Source organism: Hippoglossus hippoglossus, chromosome 7, assembly GCF_009819705.1.
Source record: "Hippoglossus hippoglossus isolate fHipHip1 chromosome 7, fHipHip1.pri, whole genome shotgun sequence".
NCBI classification, from domain to species: domain Eukaryota; kingdom Metazoa; phylum Chordata; class Actinopteri; order Pleuronectiformes; family Pleuronectidae; genus Hippoglossus; species Hippoglossus hippoglossus.
In genome coordinates this window covers 17,034,501-17,058,553 of record NC_047157.1, presented here as the reverse complement: position 1 = coordinate 17,058,553, position 24,053 = coordinate 17,034,501, and the positions used below count along the sequence as shown (strand labels likewise).

At 43.5% G+C, this 24,053-nt stretch overlaps 2 protein-coding genes across 5 annotated transcripts in view; both read right to left on the bottom strand.

Moving 5' to 3' along the window:
- Positions 1–19: 19 nt before the first annotated feature.
- LOC117764778 (V-type proton ATPase subunit S1-like) lies at positions 20–13,937 on the bottom strand. The gene is made up of 7 exons (XM_034590850.1): positions 13,690–13,937; positions 5,685–5,722; positions 4,954–5,036; positions 3,508–3,746; positions 2,887–2,937; positions 2,485–2,728; positions 20–2,151 (listed from the first exon to the last, which is right to left on the bottom strand). Exons 1-7 carry the CDS (start codon positions 13,821–13,823, stop codon positions 1,915–1,917), a joined length of 1,026 nt encoding a protein of 341 aa, XP_034446741.1. The 5' UTR covers positions 13,824–13,937; the 3' UTR covers positions 20–1,914.
- Positions 13,938–19,122: 5,185 nt separating this feature from the next.
- The window catches only part of b4galt3 (UDP-Gal:betaGlcNAc beta 1,4- galactosyltransferase, polypeptide 3), a 6,733-nt gene continuing 1,802 nt past the window's right edge, over positions 19,123–24,053 (bottom strand). For all 4 annotated transcript variants that reach the window (XM_034590381.1, XM_034590382.1, XM_034590385.1 and 1 more), the window contains 5 exons: positions 23,788–24,023; positions 22,755–22,945; positions 22,109–22,231; positions 21,272–21,376; positions 19,123–20,605 (listed from right to left, as the gene is read on the bottom strand). In XM_034590381.1, the coding sequence (XP_034446272.1) occupies positions 20,251–20,605; positions 21,272–21,376; positions 22,109–22,231; positions 22,755–22,945; positions 23,788–24,023 (1,010 nt within the window). In that variant the 3' untranslated portion in view covers positions 19,123–20,250. The remainder of the gene's footprint in view (positions 20,606–21,271; positions 21,377–22,108; positions 22,232–22,754; positions 22,946–23,787; positions 24,024–24,053) is intronic.

Here is a 24,053-nt window from a genome sequence, read left to right as displayed (position 1 = left end):
CAACATATACACAACAGCACACGTTTTCCTCTGAATATCATTTATTGTTCAATCTACATCAGTTGGTCCTTGGACAAACCGCCACCACTCATTTCATACTTTGTAGGATACATTTATGACCAAAGAACACATTTCACACTGCTACAGATTGACAGAACTGCCATATCGAATGTTAAGATATCTATTTACTGTCATGCTGAGTGTTTTTATCAGTAGTAATGACTTACTGATGCTGTTACGGCTGCTAGTGTGGCTTCTGGCAAAATAATGGCTTCTATGAGTTCCGATGGGTGGACGGACGGAGGGCATTCCATGGTATCGTCCTTCTATGGTAGGAATTTGTTCTGTAATTTACAGTGGGATGAAACTCGGACCTTGCATTGTCTGGCCCAGCGTAAAACAAATAGACAGACAGTGTAATATGTTCATACTTGGTAGAAAAAAATCATATGCATTGATACTTTCACCAATCCTCATAGCACAGTGTCTTACTTGTACCTATGTTTATTAGTTGTGCAATATTTGAAGATAGTAAACAGCTATGATCGTATAGAGATCTTAATGTATCTACAGCTTGTTTATCCTTTTGGTTATGAGGATTAGCATAGTCATCCTGTACCTAATAGTAGTTCATGATTACATTGTATATAAAAAAAAGACCTCCGCAGAGTGACATTTCTGTACACGCATGTGTTTTTTGTTTTGTACATAGCTGAAATGGGTAGCTTTCATTTTCACATTGTCTCACTGTCACTCACCATATTTTATGGCAACTCCTTTGTAGCTTCACTTTGGCAGTCAAATCCAGTGGTGTGGATGGATGGAGGATCCATGGCCTCCCCTTGTTCAAGCGCTCGACTCTTAGAGAGCCAAGTCATTCCCAAGATCTGCGTTCCTGCCATGCCCTCAGACGGGCCGTCTTGTGCAGCATAGTTCCTTGTATAGTCTTTGATAGTTTGTTAGTGCTTTTCGCAGCTAACCAATTGTTGTGCTAGTTTATAGAACCCCCTTTGTCTGGCTGGTCTGTAAAAGGCCGTTTTCACAGTTAAGTCCCAAGCGAGCAATCGTGTTCGGGATGAGGTGAGAGACGCCAGAGGCTCTGAAGGGTCAGTAGTGCTGGTCCATTCACTCCAGCCAGATGCTAGACCAGTGGTTCCCGATATTTTCCGTTTCCTTATGCTCAAAAGCTTTTCAAGCTCCTTCTGCTTTGTGCCGTGTTTGATCATTTTAAACTGCAACTCATGCAAGGCTCTCTGTAATCCTTATCATTAGGAAACACTGCACTAGCCCAGATAGACCAGCAATTTATGGCATGCAGCTGATACGGCTATTTTAGCTATAAAACTGGCTGTTTGAAGTATATATTTCTTGCAGCGGTATTCAACAAAATACACTGTAATGAAAGCTGGAAGGTCGATGTGTGTGATGAAAGCTTGTAATGTGACACTTGTGAGCCATGTAATACATACACTTAATCAGGAGCATCTGGTGTTAGCTGTATTAGCTACAGTTGCTAGCCTGTTGTGGTTTTAATGGCTGGCTGGGGTAAAGGCCTGTATGCGTCGTTGCCCTTCAGGGCCCTGGGGCTGTCCGTGACCTTTGACATTAGGATCAGGATCCATCTCTCAGGGAGAGGCTTGAACATCCAAAGGCCTTTTTTTGAAAAATATGGATGCCAAGATGCAGGTCAATGAGGAAAGAAGAAAAAGTATCCAACCACGGTCTGCATTTACTTAAAGTATTTAAGACTGACAAGGTTTTCATATGAACAGGCAAAGTTTTGTTTTGTCGTTTTGTTTAACAAATATTCAGTGGAGGATACTTTTTCACTCTTGTATTCACTTGCTCCTCAGCTCCTCAGCTTTTTTCTCTCCCTCTCCTCCCCTTTCTTCATCCAGCTCTTCTTATTCTTCTTCACAGGCTGTTCTTGTCTGGCAACTCGGCCTCTGGACTACGGGGAAAGTAGACTGTCGCTTTGTGTTCCTCATAGCGGTCGATGTGCTTGAGGTGTACCACCATGTGCAGGGCGTAGGCTAGGACAAGGAGCAGGATCAACGACGTCACCAGGCCCATCAGGATGGCCGGCGTCAGGAAAGTGGCACAGTCGCTGGCCGACGCAAACTTGTCCGACTGCACATTGAAGGCCTGGATCTGGAGGAGCAGAGAGAAGGCGGAAAGAGAGAGATTAGGTGGAACTAAAGAGGACAACTGGCTCTTACTGGGCTTACCAGGCACAGACACACGGGGCAGATGGGACAGATTGAGACAACCTAGCAGATGGCTGAACAGACAGCATACAGACAGACTGACAGACCGACTTGCTAACTGCCAAAGGGGCAGAACACAAAAGTAAAATGTTGGCAAGCAAAATCAAACACATGCACACGAAAAAAACAGAGGAGAAAGATTACGATACAGTGGTTGTGAAAACATTGCTAGTAGAGCAACACGACGAAGGACGGGCTCCTTGTGCCAAAAGTGTACCTGGAAATCAGTGAAAGTGATGTGCCAGTTTGCTGACGTGTCAGTGTGGGAGCTGGGCACTAGCAGGGTGTCATATTTGTGCAGGCTGCTGACGTGCTGGCAATGGTAGGATGAAGTGGCAGGAGCGTAGACCTCGCTGGCGTTGAACGTGGCCTCCTGGGTCCAGTTGTAGTGGATGTGAACGCTGTCTAGTGTGAACCAGTTTTGACCGGCTGCCTCATAAAACGTGTTGGACATCTGAAGTCTGACAGAGGAGACAATTCAGTTACACCCAAAGCCTCACACATGTAAACCTGTACATTACATTCTGTATATTTTAATCCAATGGACTATTCAATGCAATAAATAAGGTTTTAGGTAGATATACATTTTTAAAATGTTGGTAGTACACGTGCATTTTACCTGATTACTAGACCTCGTAAATCCTCCACGTCACCGAACCTCAATGAAAGCCTGTTGCAGGAGAGAAGCACAAATATGAAACGGAGAAGATTAAACACAATAAATCAAAGGAATTCTCAGCTGAGGACATCAAGCCATTACTCTCTTGTCGACGCAGTGCTTAGCATTTCCTTAGATCATTTCATTTCTATTTGTGTATGTAATAGTAAAAATAAGGGCTGGGCGATATGGCCAAACATTATATCACATTATTATTTCTGTGTATGTTTACAGACTTAAACTCTTCTTTTATGGGCAGAGAATGACAAACACCTGATAAACAGCAAAACATTTTGTAAATCTGAGGCTAATTATTTGTGTGTTGTACCTCGTCACTGTGCTTACACAATGCATATACGTTATATTGATATATATTAAATATTTGTCATGTTGCTATTGATGAAAATTAGTATAGGTATTGTTTTATTACCCAGCTCTAGTACAAATATATCAAACCTAAGCTGATGACTTGGATTTATATGTTGATAAGTGAGCTTTTGAAATATTTGTCACTGTATGTGCCATTCCTGTCCTGTTATATATGAGCATGACCCCATTTGTGCACATCTTGGTTTGACTCACGTGGCTTTCTCCTTGGTGCAGATGGAACCTTTAGTGTCCACGGGTACGTTGGTGTTAAAGACCCTCTCGGTCAGATCAATAAAGGTATGGTTTCTGTAGCGGATTGCCAGGCGCTTTGCCTTAAATAGAATACAGGTCTTCCCATTGTAAGACACACTCAGAGGGCCGTACGGTCCCATCAGAGACTGGAGCAGCTTCCTCTTACTGTGAGACATCCCGTTCTGGTGCCAGTTAAATGGCTGCAAACATACAAAGAGAGGAATTAAGTACAGGATAAATAAAGAAACTGCAGTAATCTGGCGACCAAGTTGTGGGTGGTAGGAGTTTTCCATTCTTTGTCTGCCCTCTAGTGGGTGACCAGATTCATTTTTTTCAGACAAGTTGAAGAGGGATGCTTCAAAGGATGTGGCCCAGAAACAGTGTTTGCAAGGATTTTCTCATCCTTCTTCTTATCTAGCATCACACAGAAGCAAAAAGCAGAGCTCTTATTTGGCGGTCGGATAAAAAAAGGTTGACTTCAAATGTCCAGGATGTGTTGAGACCAGTCATGAAGAGATTCAACCAGCGTGAACACAGGACACAGGCATGTAGACATATTGAGACATACATTTGAGTTATCCTGTTCCAGTATAGTATGCAGTTATTTCAGTAAGATCGTTCTTATACAACATGCATCAGAGCAATCTGTGTACATCCCTATCTCGCAGCTTGTGACGTACGTATTCTACACAACTGATCCAAAACATCGTGCACCATTTTAAGCACCTGGTCATCAGAATTATGTCCAGTTCAATGTTCCAACCATCACTGAATCTCACAACGAGGAGGGAGCATGGTTGTCTTCTCTCCGTAGAAAACAGAAGCGTACCTAATGTACATAAAGCAGACTGCATCTGTGCCGTGCAGACACAAACTGCCTCCTCTTGCTTTTTAATCTCTTCTCTCAGAGGCCACGTCTCATTGGAGGGCATTTGGGCTAATCCAGCACTATTTGACAAGACACGTAAAGTAGCAGTCACGTTGGCTATGAATTGATTATTATTTTTATTTGTTACTTTCAAGATTATTGATTGGAAATGTTAAGTATGGTATCTGCGATGACAATTTTCCGAAACGGTTAAAAGCGGCGATACTGAACGCAGTGGTTCAGGAGAGGTTTCTGCACGGAATCAGTTAATCCATATGGCACATGTAACCCTGCCTGGATGCATCAGCTGATGCAGCATATGGTTTCACAGAATTTTCAGTCAGAGTGGTCCTGTACGTGTGGGTGGCGAGGATGTTTTACCGCTGGTGAATGTGAAACCAACAATATTCCCACATTCAAGGTCAAGCAGTGTGGATGAGTGAGTGCGCTCGCTTTTGTTTGCTGGCACCCCAGTGTGTGTGTGGGTGTGTGGGTGTGTGTGTGTGTGGGTGTCGATAGAAGAGATAGCGAGTGTGTACCTGCAGTATTCTCCTGAGCGGGTTTTCATCTTCCGGCGACAAAACAACCTCTTCACTGTCTAAGCCGTAACCACCATCTTGACCTGGAAACACGCATACAACACGAAAGATTATATCAGTACACATATTAAGCTGATTACAACCTAATCATAAAAGTTCAGCAGATTTCTCACTGCAGACACACAAACACGAGCACAAAGAGATTCTGTGTACACCTCGGTGCTCGGGCTCCTATCTATTTCCAGTTCTTTTGCGTCATCGCAGTGACTCATCAGCAGTTTATTTCACAGCTACGGTACTATTGTTCAGTGTTTACAAATACTGTTCATCCTGTTCCAGAAACATATATTTTCCACTATATAATCTAAAGGAATGTCTCAGTCGCTATTTTCTCTCTCCCTATTTCGTCAAAGGGCCTAAACATAGCCACGCATCTGAATTGCCACTGAGGTGCATCACACACACACACACACACACACACACACACACACACACACACACACACACACACACACACACACACACACACACACACACACACACACACACATGCCACACACATGCCACACACTTCAGGATGGTCTTGTTTTACAATGTAGCAAAGATGTCTCCAGCGTTCAGGATGAAATGCATTTGTCAGGACCATCTATCTATCCAACACGTCAGCATCAAAATAACCGTGGCAGGTTTGATTGAATCAGGCCTTGTGTCACACTGGATTTGTTACTTACTTGATGTGACTCTTGTTGCTTGTTTGGGATTCTCTTTGCTGCGGAAAAGGGAGAAGACACAATGAGGTCTTGTGATTGCGAGATGCACGGAAGTGTCTGAGGCTTTTCTCTCTTTTTTTGATAATACTCCGTAATGTGCACAGGATGCTTATTTAGCATTTTCCCCCTTGAACAAGAATGTTAATTGTCTGGTGATGCAGATGCAGCAAACACACACTGAAACAAAATCGCTTTACATGTTAGTCCACGTCCTCATGGACAATTTATGCAACATTTTACTGTAGTTATATACATGCTTCTAAACGAGTGTATATCACATAATGCATAGTGTATTTATAGGCACCCACAGAGCTACAGTATGCTTTTCAAGTTGTTAAGTACCTCAAACACCAAACTAAAACTAAGTGGCGCATTAATAACCATGATTGTTTGTATCCTTATTGTTTTTTACATTTTAGGAACAACTAGCAACAGTGATTTTTTTCCCCCTTCGTAGCGTGCAAGGTGCAACCCTGGCAAGACAGCGAGGTGAGAGAGCCTCTCAGTTTCCTGCACATTCGTGACATCCAACATGAAGCACCGGGGGGGGGTAAAAGAAAAGCTAACTCCTCTACTGGTAATGGGGGAAGTAGTCAATAGCCTTCTCTTAGGGATTTAAACCTTTGTATATGCACCAATTTTGCTGTAAAAAGAGGTCAAATGCATTGTCCTGCGATAAATTCTATTCTCAGGAATGTTTCAATGTTCAGTTTTTGTTGAAACTGATGTAGAGAAGTGTTGATAAAATGTTTGATCATTTTAGAGGAGGTTGTTTTTGATGCTGTTGAACTTTTTTGGTGTAATAAAGGGAATTGTCTCTGTTATTTAACCCCATTGATATAAATGGGGTTGATAAATTGATAGAAATACATGTCAGCATGTCGCACTTCAAGTCAACAGCACCACAAACTGCGAAGCAAATCATATGAAGTTGAGTCAACACGTCTCAAAACAACCAAACATTATAACCTATATTTAAGTTGAATAATTAGCGTGTGAATGCGAGCGTGAATGGTGGTCTGTCTTTGTACATTGACCATGTGATGGTCCAGGGTGTACCCCACCTCCTGTCCAATGCCAGCTCCCCCCTCAAAGGATCTTCGATATATGGTTGGATGGATGGATTTACCTAATTAACTGGCAACTAGCTGTTTACACAATGGCCTCAAAACTATCACATATTTTCAGCCTTTCTTTTAATTAATATGTATGAGAGTGGCCACAATAATCTCAGCATGAATACAAATGTTTTAATTTGGATGCACCCAGATGGCCTCAGGGTTGTGATGCTAACCATGAACTTTTGTTGCATGCCGTTCCCTGTCGCTCCCTCTCTCTTCTCTCATTTCCAGATTATTCGCCCACTGAATTTCATGAGCAGTTCACACAGTCATTGAGTCTGTGTGGTGTCTCCGTCGCAGGAATTCAGTCTTTGTGCGGTGTGCTGCTTTTACTAAATGACTGATCTTTGATGTGGGACTGACCTACATTGTACAAGGGAGACAGAGGACGAACAGTTTCCTTTTCCTTGACATGTACGTCCTACTCTCAGTCTAACTAAACCCCGCAAAGCCTCGGACTTCTTTGAGCTAATCCTGATCCTTTTAACTGTCTAATCAAAGACGTAATGCTGCAGCAATGGGCTTACTGAGCTGCGCTGACATGGTCAGTTTTCCTTGTTGTGATGGTCCACCCATTGCTGCGACTGTGTCCTCTGTCCCAGCCTGTCCTCGGTGATCATCTGGGCTGATTTGTTAATCTCCACACAATAGCCAGTTATAATGGGCTTGTCAAAGGTAAACCTCCTAAGATCTGTGGGAGTGCACATGACAAATATCATCTGCCGTTTCCTGTCCCGTCAGGAGGCATCCCTTCGGTCTGTTTACGGATTTGCTCGGAGATACTTCAAATAATTTTATGAACTGCAGCACAACAAAAGCAACGTCTGCGAGGAATGTCTTTTTTTCCCCTCCAGTTGAATAGTAATGCTCTTGAAGGAAAGACCCTTTCAGAAGATAAAGATACACTGAAGATGCTTTCATGAATATTTATACAACATTTAAAACCAGTCAATGACTACTGACACTTTGTTTCTCTCAGATCATAACCCATAGTGGTAACCAAGGCCTGCCCCACATACCGCTAAGCTAATTGACCAATCAATGACAACTGTGACCTTCATTCTGTAAAAGAAGGGGATAGGAAACGATGAGTCAAGGCTTATTCCTCCATGTGCCATGCATAATATCTTGGATACTGTTTAACTACATTTTGTTCAACTACAATTGTTTTGTTAAATGGTCCAGGGTGGGTGATGCAATAACGGGTCAGAGCAAGTTGAGCAGATTCAGCTAACAGCTAGCAACTGAAAAAGAAGTAACAGGTCCAGTTTCTGTTCGCGCTGGAAGTTGTGGTTGCAGTGCATTGCCAGACATATCAATGCCAGCAGCCTGAAGCTATTATCTGCCCGTCTGGTCCAGTTTGCACCTGGGCAATATTGTATAGTTTAGTGCCAGATGGATTAGGATTAGTGGTAAACGCAGGCCAGGTCCACCGGCACCCAAATATGGAAAGTCGTAGTCCCTGAACAAGATGAAGAGATTAGGGCATGATGTCAGAGCCTGCGGCATTCTGGACGGCTAAAGTGCTAATTAATAGATTTGAACTGACCTCTGAAATCGTGACTTAGTGAACACCCATCCTCTGGATTTGAACCTTGACCATGGCCATATTATGGTAATCGAGTTGAGTTCCACTGACCAAAGGTTATTTAGTTTCCAGGTAAAAATTAGTTCCCTATTCTTGGCACATTTCTTGGACCTATAATGATTGGATTTGATATATTGGATTTCCGCTTCCTAAATAACGTTTGTAGAAAAAAAGATTATTGATATCTTTAATTTCATACATACAGGATGAAACTCTGCCACAATACAAGCTCATGGTATCCAACATTTTGCTGATCATGACTTTGTGTTAAGGCTCTGATCAAATACCTGTAGAGTGATCGGGTGTTTTTTCTCAATAGATCAACTGAATTTGAAACAAGCTTCAACTTTGGTTCATTAGATGGTGACGGCTGCATGAGGATGTTTGTTAACGCAAGTAAATGATCAGCAGGAAGACACGAAGCTGTCGTTCCCTATTCACAAGCTCTTCAAACCTACATGCCAGTGTGTGTGTGTGTGTGTCTGCCAATGTCAACGTCAGCATCGTGATTGGCTAGATTAGAAGCTCTCTGGGTGTGTGTTTGTGTTTGTGTGAGAGCACAAACTGGTAGGCATGTGTGCATGTGTATACGTGGCTATGAACTTACTTGTATGCGATCGCTGAATGTGCTGCCGCAAGAGTAACACTATGAGAGTTTATGCGGATGGTGAATCTAAATATTTACATCTGCCCAGATGAATGCTGGGTAAGCATGTTTGTCTACAAACGGCCTGCCAAATGCATTATTCCTTTGGCAGCCAACTGGTGATTGAAACCTCAGTCGTGCAGTAGATACTTGGACTCTGACCACTTATCACTTTCCTTTAGCATAAGGTTAAATATCCCCATTATGTCTGATTTACCTATGTATGCACTGCACAGCCAGTCTGTGATTGTTGTAAACAAGCTGCAAACGCTATGTGACCCCCCCCCCCCTCCACTCTCCAACGCAAGTGATGAAGCACTCCTTCCTCTGCACCTACACCCAGGCCTCAGCTGGCTGAGAGGGGCCAGAGGAGTATGTGCGAGTGTGTGTGAGTGCTAACTAAAGCCGTTTGTTCCTGTGCCAGTTTCACGAGGTCAGCAACCCAGGACTGCTGCGGCCCCGTCATTGGCTCAGCCTGTCACACGGTGCCTGGGTGCTGAACAGGCCCTTTATATAATCAAAGCCATGCCAGGGCCACTCCTTGACTCACCTCGCTCCCTCCGCATCTCCTCAAAATATGTGCACAAACACGCAACTGCAATAAACATATATGTGCAAAACGATCGGTGCGAGACTAACCGAGATACATTGGGACGATCGTACGCTTGCAGCTATATTTAGTAAAGTAAATGGCGTTTAAATATTAACAAGAATGAAATCGTCTTAGATACTGATTGCATCTCGATCAATGCATTTCCATCGATTATTTTCCGGTGGACATCCTCGTTGGCGCCCACAGACGGATGGATGCTTATCACCCCTCGTCTGTGCCTGTGCTGCGTGCTGCTGAGCAGAGAGAAGGTGTGGTGCCTGCTCCCCAAACTTGTAAACAAGTCTGTTTGGCCTCTGTTGCCATAGAGTGCTGAGCCACTGCACTCGGCCTCTCTGTGAACCACGATCGCTCAATCAAAGCCTCTATATCCAAAGCAGTTGGTTGTGTTGAGTGCAGTGGTTACCTATTGCCTGTGGGGTTCATTTAGCTCAGTGGAAACTACAAATTCCATATATATTTTTCAAGAACACGAAGGGCAACATGTGCCTGAATGTGAACAAGGCAATTTGGGTTTGATTTTTCCCCCTAACCACTGTCGTTGTGTATATCAATAGTATATCAGACTAGGTGACGTGCTCTTCTACTCATATTTCCTTGTATTATGCCTGCATGAAATCTGAAACCAGACTATGATAGTATTTCATAATGTACAAGGGGAACTACTTATGCAAAGTAATGTTAATGTCAGAGATATTCATTTGGAGGTGTTAAATGTTTTTAAATTTAATTAATTAAAAAGTGCTCAGCGATTTAGTAAATAATTGTGTCCCTGACGAGGCAGGAAAACACGACTTAATCCTACACTGTGCAGGTGCAGGCCTATTAATAGATTTATTCAGGCAGATTAAGCTTCGGGAGTTAACTAATGTGGGGGCCGTGGCTCAGGTGGTTCAGCAGCTATTGTCCAGGTTCGATCCCCAGCTCCCCAAAACCCAGGTTGCTGCCAGCATAAGGTGCTACGCAAAATAAATATGCAGATGGAGATCTACTGTGTCGACCGCCTCAGACAAGCAGCCGAAAGACAACAAGAGCAACAACAATGAGCTTTAGATTTACTGAGACTTTACTGTGTCAGTGCTTAGAGCCGCGCTGTCATTTCAGTGTCGCTTTGATTGCAGCTTCAACTTTGACCTCAGGTCAAGTGATGCAGTGGCTTCCTACACTTTTGAGATCAAATGCTTCGATGCTGGTTTGTAAAGCCCAACATCATGGCTGCTTTCAAAAAAGAAATTTCACATATATTTGTAACAATGAATATTTAATTTTGACCAGATCTATTCTCAGTGTCTTTGGTTTCTAAATCCTTCTGTGTAAAATAAACAGCGTTCATGAAGTTAAATAGTGTGTGAGTCAGCTGTTGGTCTTTTTACTGTTTCAACGAGAGGGGATCATTGAGCGACCCCCCACTGGAAATCCAATGCTTTGACCTCTAATCTGTGGCTATATTTGGGTCAGTTTGTCAGTGTTTAACAGTTTTAAGATACATGTAAGTGAATGTTGACTCCACTCTGACAGATAAACCTTTAAAACTACACACAAAATACTCCATAAGCTGATGGAGCAGCTGATCAACAAACGCATGAGTTCACCTTTATATTTCTTGTGCTTCTCTGCTGACTGTAGATGTGTCAGTGACCATTTTTCATTGGACAGTGTGAATGACATGATGTCATTTGAGCGTGTCGCACCAGGCTCAAGAAATTAGGTCATATCTAATTGACTTGCGTAATTTTGGTTTTGTTTGGTTTTTCATTAGCAATTCAATTACATTTTAATGTCATGTACAAATATAACATGTTATTATATTTTATATCTTATTAAATGTTGCACTTTACTCATTTTCTCTTGGCTAGAGACATGGTTTTAAATATTTGAATATTTCTAAATATACCATCAACACCTTTTTTTGAAGTTCATGCTCCTCATTACAACATGTGACCAGCTTTAATTGTATTTGTCTGTTTTCTTCAAAGTCAAAAAGGCTCATAACGGCAAATTGTTCATATCTGCAAACTAAACAGCTGCAGTTTTTCTCTCATGTGTGATCTTTGCCTGCATTGTATTGTATTCATATGCAAATTGTACCATAGAAAGTATTATGTAAAACTTGTATACTTGGCAGGTCAAAGATGATGCTTTCAGCTGCAATTAGTTTTACTCAGGCAAAACTCTACAGGCAACTATTTCTAAAATGTATTGTGAACTTAATTTATAAGAAAGTATATGGATCATGATAAATGAAAAGGCACCAAAAGAAAAATATTACGATGCAGAAGGTCCCTTCCGGCCAGTGTTTCTAAACATGTTGTAAACCTCGGAGCTTGTCATAGTTCCACATTCACCACTGACAATATGGCTCGCTGAACATTTTGTCTTCATCATCTTCCTGCGAGTGTCTCAGCAGAGGAGGCGTCTGGCCTCACTGTACCTTTCCCTCTGCATTTCCCACAACTATACACCGTACAAGGCCTATGAAGTGAAAGCCTTGTAAGGCTGCTCTTATATAACGGTATCTTGGAGTGTGTCAGAGCTGAGAACAGAGCTGTGACGGGGGACTGGAAGTGTTACGTCGCAGAGTTACGCACAAAGTTTGATCCAGGGAATATACGGGCTCCGAACCCCCAGGAGAAATTAATGTCGCCGCTCTCTGCCGGAGCCACTGCAGGGAGAAGTTAAGATTGGGATCTGCCAGGGTTTCACGAACACGAGATTGAGCCGGAATGAGAGCAGGCCCATGAGACTCTGCATATTGAATTCTAAATCCAAGTTATTTGAATTGCGAACATGTGCACAGATTAGATTGTGCACTAAATAAAAGGCGTGACAGTAATAATCTGTCATCCTCGAACGATTCAAGTGTTATCACTGTGCTGGAGGAGCAACAATAAAGAGAGTGGATCATTCAAACAATGGCTAAAGAGCGTTGTGTCGCAAAATGCAGCATATCATGGCTTTGATGAGCGCTTTGCGCTATAGAGGATTGTGTGAGCCATCACGCATGGCATAGTTTCAAGAGCCTTACATGGCTCTGGCACAACACTATAGGTCTGTGCCTGGATGTGTCGGCTGTGTGAGCAGACATGGTGCTAGCATAGGCCCTGGCTGCCGGCTCAGTCCTGTCCCTGGGACACTGTTGTGAGTGCCCCCAGGTTTGAGCCCTGAATATTTTATCCAGATTTGACTTGCAGGACTGAATGTGTATTATGCAGACATGGCCAGCTAGAATCCCCCCCCCCCCCCCCCCCCCCCCCCCCCCCCCCCCCCCCCCCCCCCCCCCCCCCCCCCTCCTCCTCCACTCCTCACTCCTCTCCTCTCTCTCTCTCTCTCCTTCTCGCTCCCTCAATGACTGCATCAGTAAACAGACCCCAGCAGACCATCCCTGATGCATCCTCTACTCTCCTCCACGTCCCAACCTTGTTACCTCCTCTCTCCAGCACCTCTCCTGCAGGCCCGCTGCACGTGCCAGACCCAGCACTACACTGTGCCAGAGACACAAGCCCCATCCGTGATCGATCAGGCAGCGTCTGTGCAGTCCCCAAGACTGAGACAAAACAAAGAACTGCCTCGAAACACTGGTTGGGGGGGCTGCGCGTCCACGGTTTGTGACACAACCCAAGGTGAGTATGGGAGAATGGAAGGGAGGTAGGGGGGTTAAAGAGACAGAAATACCCCACCCCCCCCCCCCCCCACCCCCCCCCCCCCCCCCCCCCCCACTCCCCCCCCCCCCCCCCCCCCCCCCCCCCCCTACCCACCCCACCCCCCTCCTCCTATCCTCCTCCTGTCCACAATAGATGCCCCCTATCAGCATTCCGCATCACTGCAGCATCTCCCTGTACCCCTCCCCCCCCCCCCCCCCCCCCCCCCCCCCCCCCCCCACCCTCCCTCCCTCCCCCTACAGCCCCCCTCCTCTGTTCACAGCCCGTGGAGAGAGAAAGACAAAGAGAGAGAGAGAGAGAGAGAGAGAGAGAGAGAGAGAGAGAGAGAGAGGATGGATTTACCTCCTCTCCAGGATTTCAGGCACTTCTTCATAGATGAGTCCCGGCTGCAGCTCCTCGTCGGAGAAGGAGAGGCCGGGCCGGCTGAGAGCGGACAGCAAGGCGAGGGAGCAGAGGAGGAGCGCGTGTGCAGCCATGGAGACAGTGAGAGGAGACTGCCGCTGGTCGAGCTCCGCTTCATAATCTGCTCCTCCGGCACTGGCTGTATCCCAGCTCCTCTGACTGGCAGCGGCGGCGGCCAATCGGCAGCGCGCACAGCCAGCCAGCGTGCGTCACAGCCCCCCCCCCTCTCCTCGCTGCACCTTCCCTCCTCTCGTCCTCTCCCTCCCACCCGTACTCTCTTCTTTGTCATCCTCCCTCTGCCTCTCTCACTCCGCTCACCCTCCTCACATCCACTCTTGTGCTCTCTCTCTCTCTCTCTCCCTCTCCTCTTGCTCCCTGTCGTGCACACATAGCCGCAGGCGAGTCCCAAGTATAGACAGCGACTCATTCTAACACACAACACATCTCCTCAGACTCATGCTGCACCTACAAATCCCAAAATCACACACATGTAGACACCCATGCTCACACTCTCTACACACACATATGCCCATGCACACAATGCTGTCACAGGAGCAGGCTCACACACACACGCACACACACTTGTACTTCTATCTCAGTGAGGACAATCATTGGCATAATGCATTGGCCAGCCCCTTCCCCTAAACTTAACCATTACAACTAAATGCCTAACCCTAACCTAAACCTAATTCTAACCCTGTCCCTAAAAGCAAATCTTAACCCTCAAACAAGCCTTTGAAAAAGTGTGGACGGGCCAAAATGCGAAATGTCTTCACTTTCCAAATATGTCCTCACTCCGTAAGGTCTATGCTCAAATTGCTCCCTTACAAAAATATAAGTACAAGTCTACACACACACAGAAAGAGAGAGCGAGAGAGAGAGATACAGAGCGAGAGAGAGAGAGAGATACACACCTCTGTGGAAAATCACCTGAATGTCAAGGTCAGATTGTGTAGGAGGGCAGGAGGATGTTGACATGACTAGGTGGCCACAGAGAGAGAGAGAAAAAAACCAGAGCCATGACTGTGTGACCTAGATCTCCAGTGCGCTGCCACAATAGCAGAATTAATTCACTTGATCTATGGGTTGTTGTGCACTGAGAGGCCCCGCAGCTGAGGAAATTGTCCACTGAGGCTGCAAATATGGATGACAGGAGCAGCTGAGCAGCTGTGGGATGAGACGGGAACGAGGGTCCAACCCCCGATGACCCTGATGGCTGATCCCGTTTCCTCCTCGTTATTTCGGCCCCACATGTGCGTGAGACGCCCCAGGACCATGATACATCCTCTCATACCGTTTATTTCCATATGCCATAATGTGATGGAATGTTTGAAGACCAACATTATGAGTGGTTATATAACCAAATATTGTGACCTACTATCACGGTTGATTTTCACATTGATGTGTGGCAATGATACACACTGAAACAGGCAGCACTTTCCGGCCTCCATCATTATTATGTTTTACCTCAACACTGACTTCACATGTGACAGAATGTTTTAAAACAATGTGTAAGTGGTCTGGTATGCGCTGAGATTTAATAGTTCACACACAACTACTTATTAAACATATAATATCCAGTATATCATAGTCATAGCTCACAGGATGACACACTTATCTGATTATTCAAATAATGATTTTAGGTAATATCATAGCTTATATTCAGTTCAATAATAAAATACACTATGAGTATTTTAAGCTTATGTGTTGCCCTGTAATTAAGCATGACGGTGTGAAACACCATGATTGGTATGAACAATGTTAAACATCACCATAATATGGCTTTGTAATAATGACCTGTCTGTGGGACAGGCAAATTCAAGTGAATAATTGTGTAGCCTGATGTTTTATTGTGAAAAGCTTCCAAAGCAGCATCAAACATGAGACTAGTTATGATCGGGAAATGATTTAGGATTAAATTAGATGAATGCACAGTAGTGTATCACGAGTAAGGGTTTGTTTTTCTCTCATCTGTGTGTCTATCATAGTCTAATGTAATTCTCTTATACAGCATGTAAATGAACTCCAGTCTTACTGACCACTCAAAGCTCCTTACAGCACTCACCCATTCACACACACATTCATACTATACGCTTCTATATGCAGAGTGTTTATATCACACATTCACACATGGTCAGGATAGGCGTAAGGGGTCATTTAGGGTTCAGTATCTTGCCCAAGAACACCTCGGAAAGCAGACTGGAGAAGCTGGGGATCAAACTACCGACCTTCTGGTTAGTGGACGACCCTCTTTAACCCCTGAGCCACAGTCATCCCCCTATGTGTATCTTTGTATAATGGTTCACAGGACTATTCACAGTATATCATTCCGTGTGTGTGCGTGAGAGAGCTAAAACATTGCTGAGGGCGTGAGAGGTCAGCCCTGTCTCCTAACCCGTACAGTAACAGGAGGTGACTAAAGGCTGCCTCAGCCCTCTGTGTCTGCGCGCTCACTTCAGCAGGCCAGTGTGTCAGTCGACTGGAGGGAAAGAGCAAACCAAACTGTCACTGCTGCCGCCAGAGAGTGACAGCATCACGGAACATCCCACAGGAAGACGTGCAGGTGTGACGACTGTAAAGGAAGACGTTAAGCTGTGATGCCAACATTACGTACTGTCACCAACATGGAGACAGTTAGGCAGTGAATTTTGTAAATAGATTGTTTCATGCAGGAGGGGACCACATCTTTAAGTATTGTCAAAGGCCCTGCATTATCAGCAGTATACTGCATGTATTCATGAAAACATCTGTTCTGTGTTTGCTTTGCACTGGGACTGGTTGACGATGCCCTCTTATTGTCCAGCCTCTTCATGAGTTTGTGTTTTGCCCTCTCTCTGTGAGTCATACAGCATTTTAGATTATGAAACAGATCGAACATACACAGCTGAGGGTTACTGTCTATTTATAGGTATGATCTCATATCCAACTTTTTAATCCTGCTCTTTATGCCCACAGAACGCCAAGGCCCGCAACACACAGGGTGATGTAACGGTGCAGTTTTAGATTGCTCTCCAGTTTGTGTTGATGGCGATATATACGACTGCTAATCTATAGCAGCAAGCAGGATTAATCAGTATGCTAAAGCTTTTATTCATGAAGAGTGTTGTGGGAGGGTAAGTGCTTCGCTTGTGTACTGAAAGTATTGAAATGTGTTTATAGTATAGAGTGTATTTCATATGTTTGTTAATAGAAAATGTGGAAATACACATGTTTTTGATAACGGGTTTTTATTGGTATACATATTTGCTGTTTGTCACAGTAACATCCACTGTAACTCACTGCTTCTGTTGCCTTTTTTGCTGACCATGCACACGCCAACACACACACGCACAAATGTACAGACACACAATCTTTCATTTGCCAGACAAGGTCAGTAAATAAGGCAACCCAAGATGATGAGAGGCATCAACCGGTGATGCAAATGACACTGAAAAAACTTTTCCAACGTAAAGATAACTTCAATTGGTATCACCCATATGAATTAAGTTTAAGTTAAGTTATTGATTGTGTTAATATAACTTGTTAACATGTTTAAGTTGAAGAAACTTAGTTAATTTGTTTATGAAATGTATGTTTACCTAAACATATTAAGTTTTTTTAATTAAAGTTATCGATTGTGTTAATATAATTTGTAAACTTTAATTGGGCAATTGTAACTTAATCAATTTGTGTGTTACCAATTGAAGTACATTTTTCTGTTTTTCTAAAGTGGGTAAATACAATTCAGTGTAAAGTACTTCCTTACAAGTGATATAATGTATTAATCATGTCTTATTTGCCAGGAATACATACACTTCCCATTTCTACACAGCCGATTCCCTTTAATCGCATTTACACTTCTCAAACATGTTTTTAATGACAACATGAACTGATGATAAAATCAGCTTTTTAAATTATATAAAAAACATGTAGTCCCAATCCTGTTTACTGAGTCCATTAACCTACACAGTGTTTATTTCCCAAACTTGCATGACTTTATAAAAACTAGCCTATTTATTAAATATAGTAACAATCTCTAGGTAAGCACACAGGTTGCTGATTAATCTGCTGAGATTACACAACACCATTGAAAGCTTTCTCACTGCTCCATGTCATACAGGCATTGCCCCAGGCGATATGAGGAATGGAGGATATATTATCTGTTGATATGCAACTCAATAGTTATGTAGTATAAAGCTAAGAAATTCAGTCTTATTGTCTCGTTTCTCATATACTCTGTAAAGACAATCTGTTTGTACAGCACTTTGTTGAAACAGGTAATATGTCTCCATAAATAAACATAGATTCCGTCTATAAAACTATATCCATTCATAAAACGCATGCCATGTATTTCTCTTTTTTTAACCAGCGAAGATCAGAGCGTTGTTCTACACCTTTAAGTCGGCAGGATCAATCGTGTGACGCAACACAAAAGCAGAGCAGTGCAGACATTTGATTGGCTGAAACCTGTGAATGGCCAACGTTAACGATTAACATTCATGTCACAACACTGCAGTTTCATTCAGTCCTTGCTTTCTCCAAGATGGAGCAACACCAGTCTGTGCCACTTGAGGGTGCTCACACATCACCCAGAAGTATGCCTGCGGCGCTTCAGTCATGCGGACTTGGTTATTAGTTCATGAGGCACAAAGTTGACGTAAGGATGTGGTATAAATGGGTAATACTCTGCTCTATGATTGAGAATGGTGTTTCAAGCCCTAAAAAACACATCCACACTGCAACATCACTGTGCATTCAGCTCTATCAGTGACGCACTAAATAAATAAATAAAATAAATACATTCATTACATGATAGCATGAGCAAACAATTCCACACCATGTTACAATATGTCATCTTTCAAGCTAGTTAGTTGTACAGTTCCCCTTGAGTCATATAGCAGCAAGAGATTCTACATCCTACCAGTGATCAGATTCAAGCCCCCGACCACGAACTAATAATAAAACCCTTCACAACACGTAAACGAGGAGGGACACTCAAAATAACACATTCCCGAATGGCTGATATGATAAATAGAATGAATGACAGATCGATTAAGTGGCTTTTATATCACAGGAGTAGATGATAATGGAGCTCTTAACACAAACCACCTTATATGCATGTTCTGATTTGGTGTCCTCCTTGTAATAAAAATTATTACTTTCACGAGTTTTCATCTTCCTTGTCTCGTCTCCACCGAGAAAAAAAAGAGACAAAGGAAACAGACTCATCTTATAGCTTTCAGACGCGCTGAGCTCTTTCACACTACACTGAATGATGCCAGGCCTCCTGGTACCACGCTCAGATCTATACACAGTGCTTCATTGTAACTAGGAACATGTTTGTTATTAAAACACAATTTGACACCGGCGAACGTTTAGTCACACGCCCACAATAGATATCCCCCCCCCATACCTGACTTACAGTATCTAAAAGAGAAAATTATAAAAGCACAGGTAATATCAGACGCACGGGTCTATCCATGTATAAAGAGTATAGTCAAACTAGGACAACAGCTATCATGCCAAGTCTATGTTTAACTGACAGGCGTAAAGATAGTCATGATATTTCCTCCCTTTGTTATGTGACTGGACTACAGAGCTATCTTTTGATTGTCTAGAAACTAAATGTAAGAGAGAGAGAGAGAGAGAGAGAGAGAGAGAGAGAGAGAGAGAGAGAGAGAGAGAGAGAGAGAGAGAGAGCGAGAGAGAGAGAGAGAGAGAGAGGCACCAGACTGTAGGGAAGGACGAGTAAAACGAACCAGTAAACAAATAAAGAAGTCTCTATATAAATATAAACTCTAGAATCGTCTGATAACTATGGAGTTGGTCAACGCTTGATCGATGCACACAGATATAAAACGGCAGTCCTGGAACAAATCCTTTGTTCTGGTCTAGGATCAGCTTCAACCTCCCTGGCGTTCTGGAGAGTTAAAATTAACCCCAGGTCAGCCTCTAAAAGCAACTCTACCAGTCTATAAAATGCGCATAAAAGATAGAAGGCACAGAAACACAAACCCACTCTGGACGAGTGGGGCGGACTGACAGCGGCAGTTTATTTGGCAGCGGACTTGATGAAGCTGCAGGTCTGCTGGCAGCAGACGGGTGTCGTACGGGTTGCGATGTCCAGAAGAGGGCAGAGATTTGTGTGTTGGTTGTCGTGTTTTTTGTTTTTTCATTTCGTCAGAGTTGGACCTCAATGTGGATGTGACTGAGTCGGTCACCATTCTTCTCCCGGATATGAGTCTGACAGATTTTTGCAACAGTCGCAGGTAACATTCATCGGATGATGAACCAAGAGTCGTCCTCCTGAATTCACCCCTGTAGACAAAAGTGGCTGCTTCATTGGATCCATTGCATAACTATCGCTAACCTGCACTGAGCACAAAAAGCTGGTGTATTTGTCGTCCCACAGCAGAGCAGATCCAAACTGCATTCCTCCATATGGTCTTTCAGATCCAGAATGAAGAGGGAAGCCACTTTATGCTACAGATGTGACGCAGTCTCTGTGTCACACACTCCTTCCTATGTCATCGCACCAGTTTCCTTGTGTGTTGTTTGATTTGCTGCTTTTGACTGCGCAGGTTTTGTCTTTTCACCCAATACCTTGGTCATATTTTCCACCACGGAGCCTTTGCCCTGTTGTCTATTCTCCTCCTTCTTGGCTGTGCCCTCGTTCTTGATGGTGCTACGTTGGTGGACGGGGGTTGTTGCCTTAACGGGGATGGGTGCCTTCCCCTGCGGCAGGCGGGGGTCTTCTCCAATGTTGACAGTGAGGTTGGTGTAGAGAGGCTCCAGTTCTTTGGAAAGGAGCTCGTAGGCCAGAGAGTTGAGGCCGTCAGAGCGCCAGTTCAGTCTGGTCCTTTTCAGGAGGTCAAACCTAGAGAGACGAACATAGTTTCACAGGTTTGTATGTGTGTGTGTATCAAACTTTAAAGGATTAGTTTGACATAATTGTAAATCTGTCAACATACTTTTTTTCATTTCAATTGCATGAGAAAATTGATACCACAAGCTACAGCCAGGAAACAGTCAACTTAGCTTAGCATAAAGACTGGAGGCAAGGAGAAACAAGCCTTTCGACATCAAAAGGTTGAAAGATTTAAATCCAGGTATTAGGTGCAGGTGAATCTTGTAAAATGACAATTTTGTTAAACTTATACTTTTGTTTTTGTATAGATTATACTAAATAGAAAATATTACATATTCATTGGTAACCTATTTGGTTACTGGCAAGTTCTGTCGCCTTTTAAATGGGGCCTAAAATGCTCTTGACAGATACTTGTTTCTTTTATCTAGAAAATCTTTTCAAAGCGTTATAGATATGGAAAAGTAAATAATGTTCATCAGAAAATAAGTAAGTGTTGCCTGAGGTTGCAGAAATTGTTGGCACCACAGAGCGAGAAGTGGAAAACGACAACCCCAAACAAAACAGCAGGTCAACAAAAAAAAAGAAACAACCATTATTGTAAAAGCTCAAGATTCAAGTGTCTCCAGCACTGGGAATAAACCTCAGCAAAATATCTTTGTGTGTCTGCATCTGTACCTGCGTGGATTCTGCTCATTGCCTCTGTCTCCTTTGTGCTTGATCATCTTGTAATGACCAATGGCCACTGGGGGACGCACAATCTTCATGCCAGAGAGACGCACTCTGGGTAGGCAGCACACAACGAGAGAGAAAACTCAGTCTCAGAGTCAGGATAGGACAATACTGGCGGAATAAGCCAAAGGAATAATTATTCCTAATATTTCCTATCACTCCGAGCAATAATGCTATTCAATCTGAGTACTTTTATTCTCTAAGGGATAAAAGCAGAAAAATACACAGAAAAGTAAAGACAACAAACACAGAATTGTGAGTGACGTATGGGAATAACGTACTTTCATGGCCTATAGGCGGTGGAAAAGACTGTGGTTTCCTTTTTCCATCTCTGGTGCTTGTGTGCCACCCCATCTGAGTTCATCGGAACATGTAACTAATGCTGTTAATGTCCATTAAACATCATGCATCATCGGCAAAATGTTAGCAGTAGAGGAGAAACTTTGCAAGCTTTTGGATTTTCAGTTCTCAGTTAAATTCCTCTTGCAACAGATCGGCAAATGCTAGAGAAGCCAGAGAGTGGAAAGAGGGGACCACAGCAAAAGTGAGAGGAGCCTGAAACCTGCCTGGAAACCCTTAAAGCACGCAGCCCAGTCCCAATCTGCGAGCTCGTCCATGCCAACAAACTCACTGAGACACACAGCAAAGCCACAGCAGTGGGAGGGGAAGAGAAGATGAAAGATGATGTTAGGACACACAAGATGATGAATGAGTCATGCAAAAGATGGAGAAAAAAGAACAAGCATGTGGCTGCAGGGTGTGGTCCTCGGACACGCTCCTCACCTGGCAGCTATGTCATCATCCTCCCCACCCCAGCCCCAGTACAGGTTGGGGAAACCATTCATCTTCATGTACTGGTCTGGGGTCACTGCAGACACGCCACCAAAATACTGCGGGTACGGCAGCCTGGGAGAGTCACAGCACCAACGCACAGTGTTGGGGTTAACGTCTCAGCACAGGGCAGTTCTACAAGTTCATCTGTTGCGGCCTAGAAATATTTTAATTTAACTTTTGCTTTGACTTTTTGTTGTGGTTATGTTACTCAATTCAAGAATGTCCTCGTTTTTTTTCTCTTTCTTATTGGCATATGTTATGTATGTTATATAGAAAGTTTAATGCCAAGCAGAAGATGCACTTGCATGTACTTTTTTGGACATTATTTAACTTTTTCTTTTGTTTTTGCTGTTGCTTATACAGGGAAAATGATATTTGTGTTTTGTGTGACACAGTACGACATCAGTTCGCTTTACGGCAGTGTGGTAAATCAGTGTTGATGTTGTGCACATGTGTGAAGTCTGGCTGCTGTGTGGAAAAGACGACAAAAACGTAAGACGGCACCGGGGAGAATAAAGTTTCCAAACGGAAAACGGAGTCCTGTCTGTTTGTGGGTGCAGCACATCCACACACACACACTCACTCCTACTGTTACCTGTATCTGAACTTGTCCATTGCCACAGACAGGTGTGTGGGGAACTGTTTGTGGCAGGTGTAGGTGTTGTGGTCGTTCTCGGGCAGCAGGTCGACGTCGTGCAGGAAGATACAGCTCCAGTCTTCATCTCTGAGGGCCTCCCGCACCCCCACGTTGAGCAGCTTGGCTCGGTTGAAGGTGCCGTTCCCCCACTGAAGCCGGAAACAGAAGCAAAGTTTGGCATTTACGACTGGCTAATGGGTGGCCTATATGGTGTGACAGTGCAGAACAACACCTGATTGTTTGCACAATATAGTCACTGAATAATAACACAAGCAAAACATGGATGGATGTGGGATTTTCCAGAGTTTGTTCAGCAGCAAATGCACATACTTCAAAATCTTTGCGAATAAAACCAAAACTATGTGTGTGTCTGTGTTTTATTCAGGTGAAATCACCATTTAAATCAGATGTTTGCATCACTTTGCATTACTTGATTGATATCTTTTGTACAGCAAGGTTAAATTTGACAGTAACATGCAGGTTATACACTAGATTTACATCAGTATTATGCTGTAATACACAGATGTTACAGCAACTATTAATCCAGTAATACTCTTAAATATTTTAAGGTCTGGACCTTACTATGTAAAGTGCCTTGAGATAATCTATATTATGATTTGGCAGTATACAAATATAATTTCATTGAAAATTGAATTGAAATATACAGATAAGACACCAGTATTACGCTGCTATTATGTAGTAATGCATAATATTAATTCAACAGCAATATACAAGTATTATACCAGTGTACCACAAGCATACGAATATTTGTTTGTGTATGACACCGGTTATATACCAGCATTGCTCCATTAGTAGAACTAATTATTCCATTAGTATTACCCGAGAAATACACCAACAACACACCAGCACAACAGTCTGCTTTTGCACTTGGAGAGAGACAATACAAACCATTAAAAGCCACATCTTTGGAAAACAAGCCTGCACACACACATACACACACAGACACTCAAACACTCAAACACAACCTGACCTGCTGCACTATATAGATGCTGTAGTGGATCTGTTGCCTCTGCAGGAAGGGGTGGAGGTGGTAGAGCAGCGCGCGGAGGTGGGTCTGCCGGTTCCGGTACGGCACCACTATCGCTGTGTGATGGCGGGGTTCACAGTCTGGAGGACGGTAGCGTCCGCCTGGCAACACCAAGGGATTCCTCTGTCTGATCTCCTCCAGAGACAGAGGAGAGGAAAGAAGGACAGACACGGGTCCGACTGGAGAGGAGAGGAGAGGAGAGGAGAGGA

What these genes read in the sequence shown, in the direction of transcription:
- LOC117764778 (XM_034590850.1), bottom strand. Translation starts at nt 13,823, where the DNA reads ATGGCTGCACACGCGCTCCTCCTCTGCTCCCTCGCCTTGCTGTCCGCT. An exon ending in CGCTCAGGAGAATACTGCAG is followed by an intron (nt 3,747 to 4,953) that starts GTACACACTCGC and finishes GTATGTTTGCAG; the next exon opens with CCATTTAACTGGCACCAGAA. An exon ending in TCACTTTCACTGATTTCCAG is followed by an intron (nt 2,152 to 2,484) that starts GTACACTTTTGG and finishes CTGCTCCTCCAG; the next exon opens with ATCCAGGCCTTCAATGTGCA.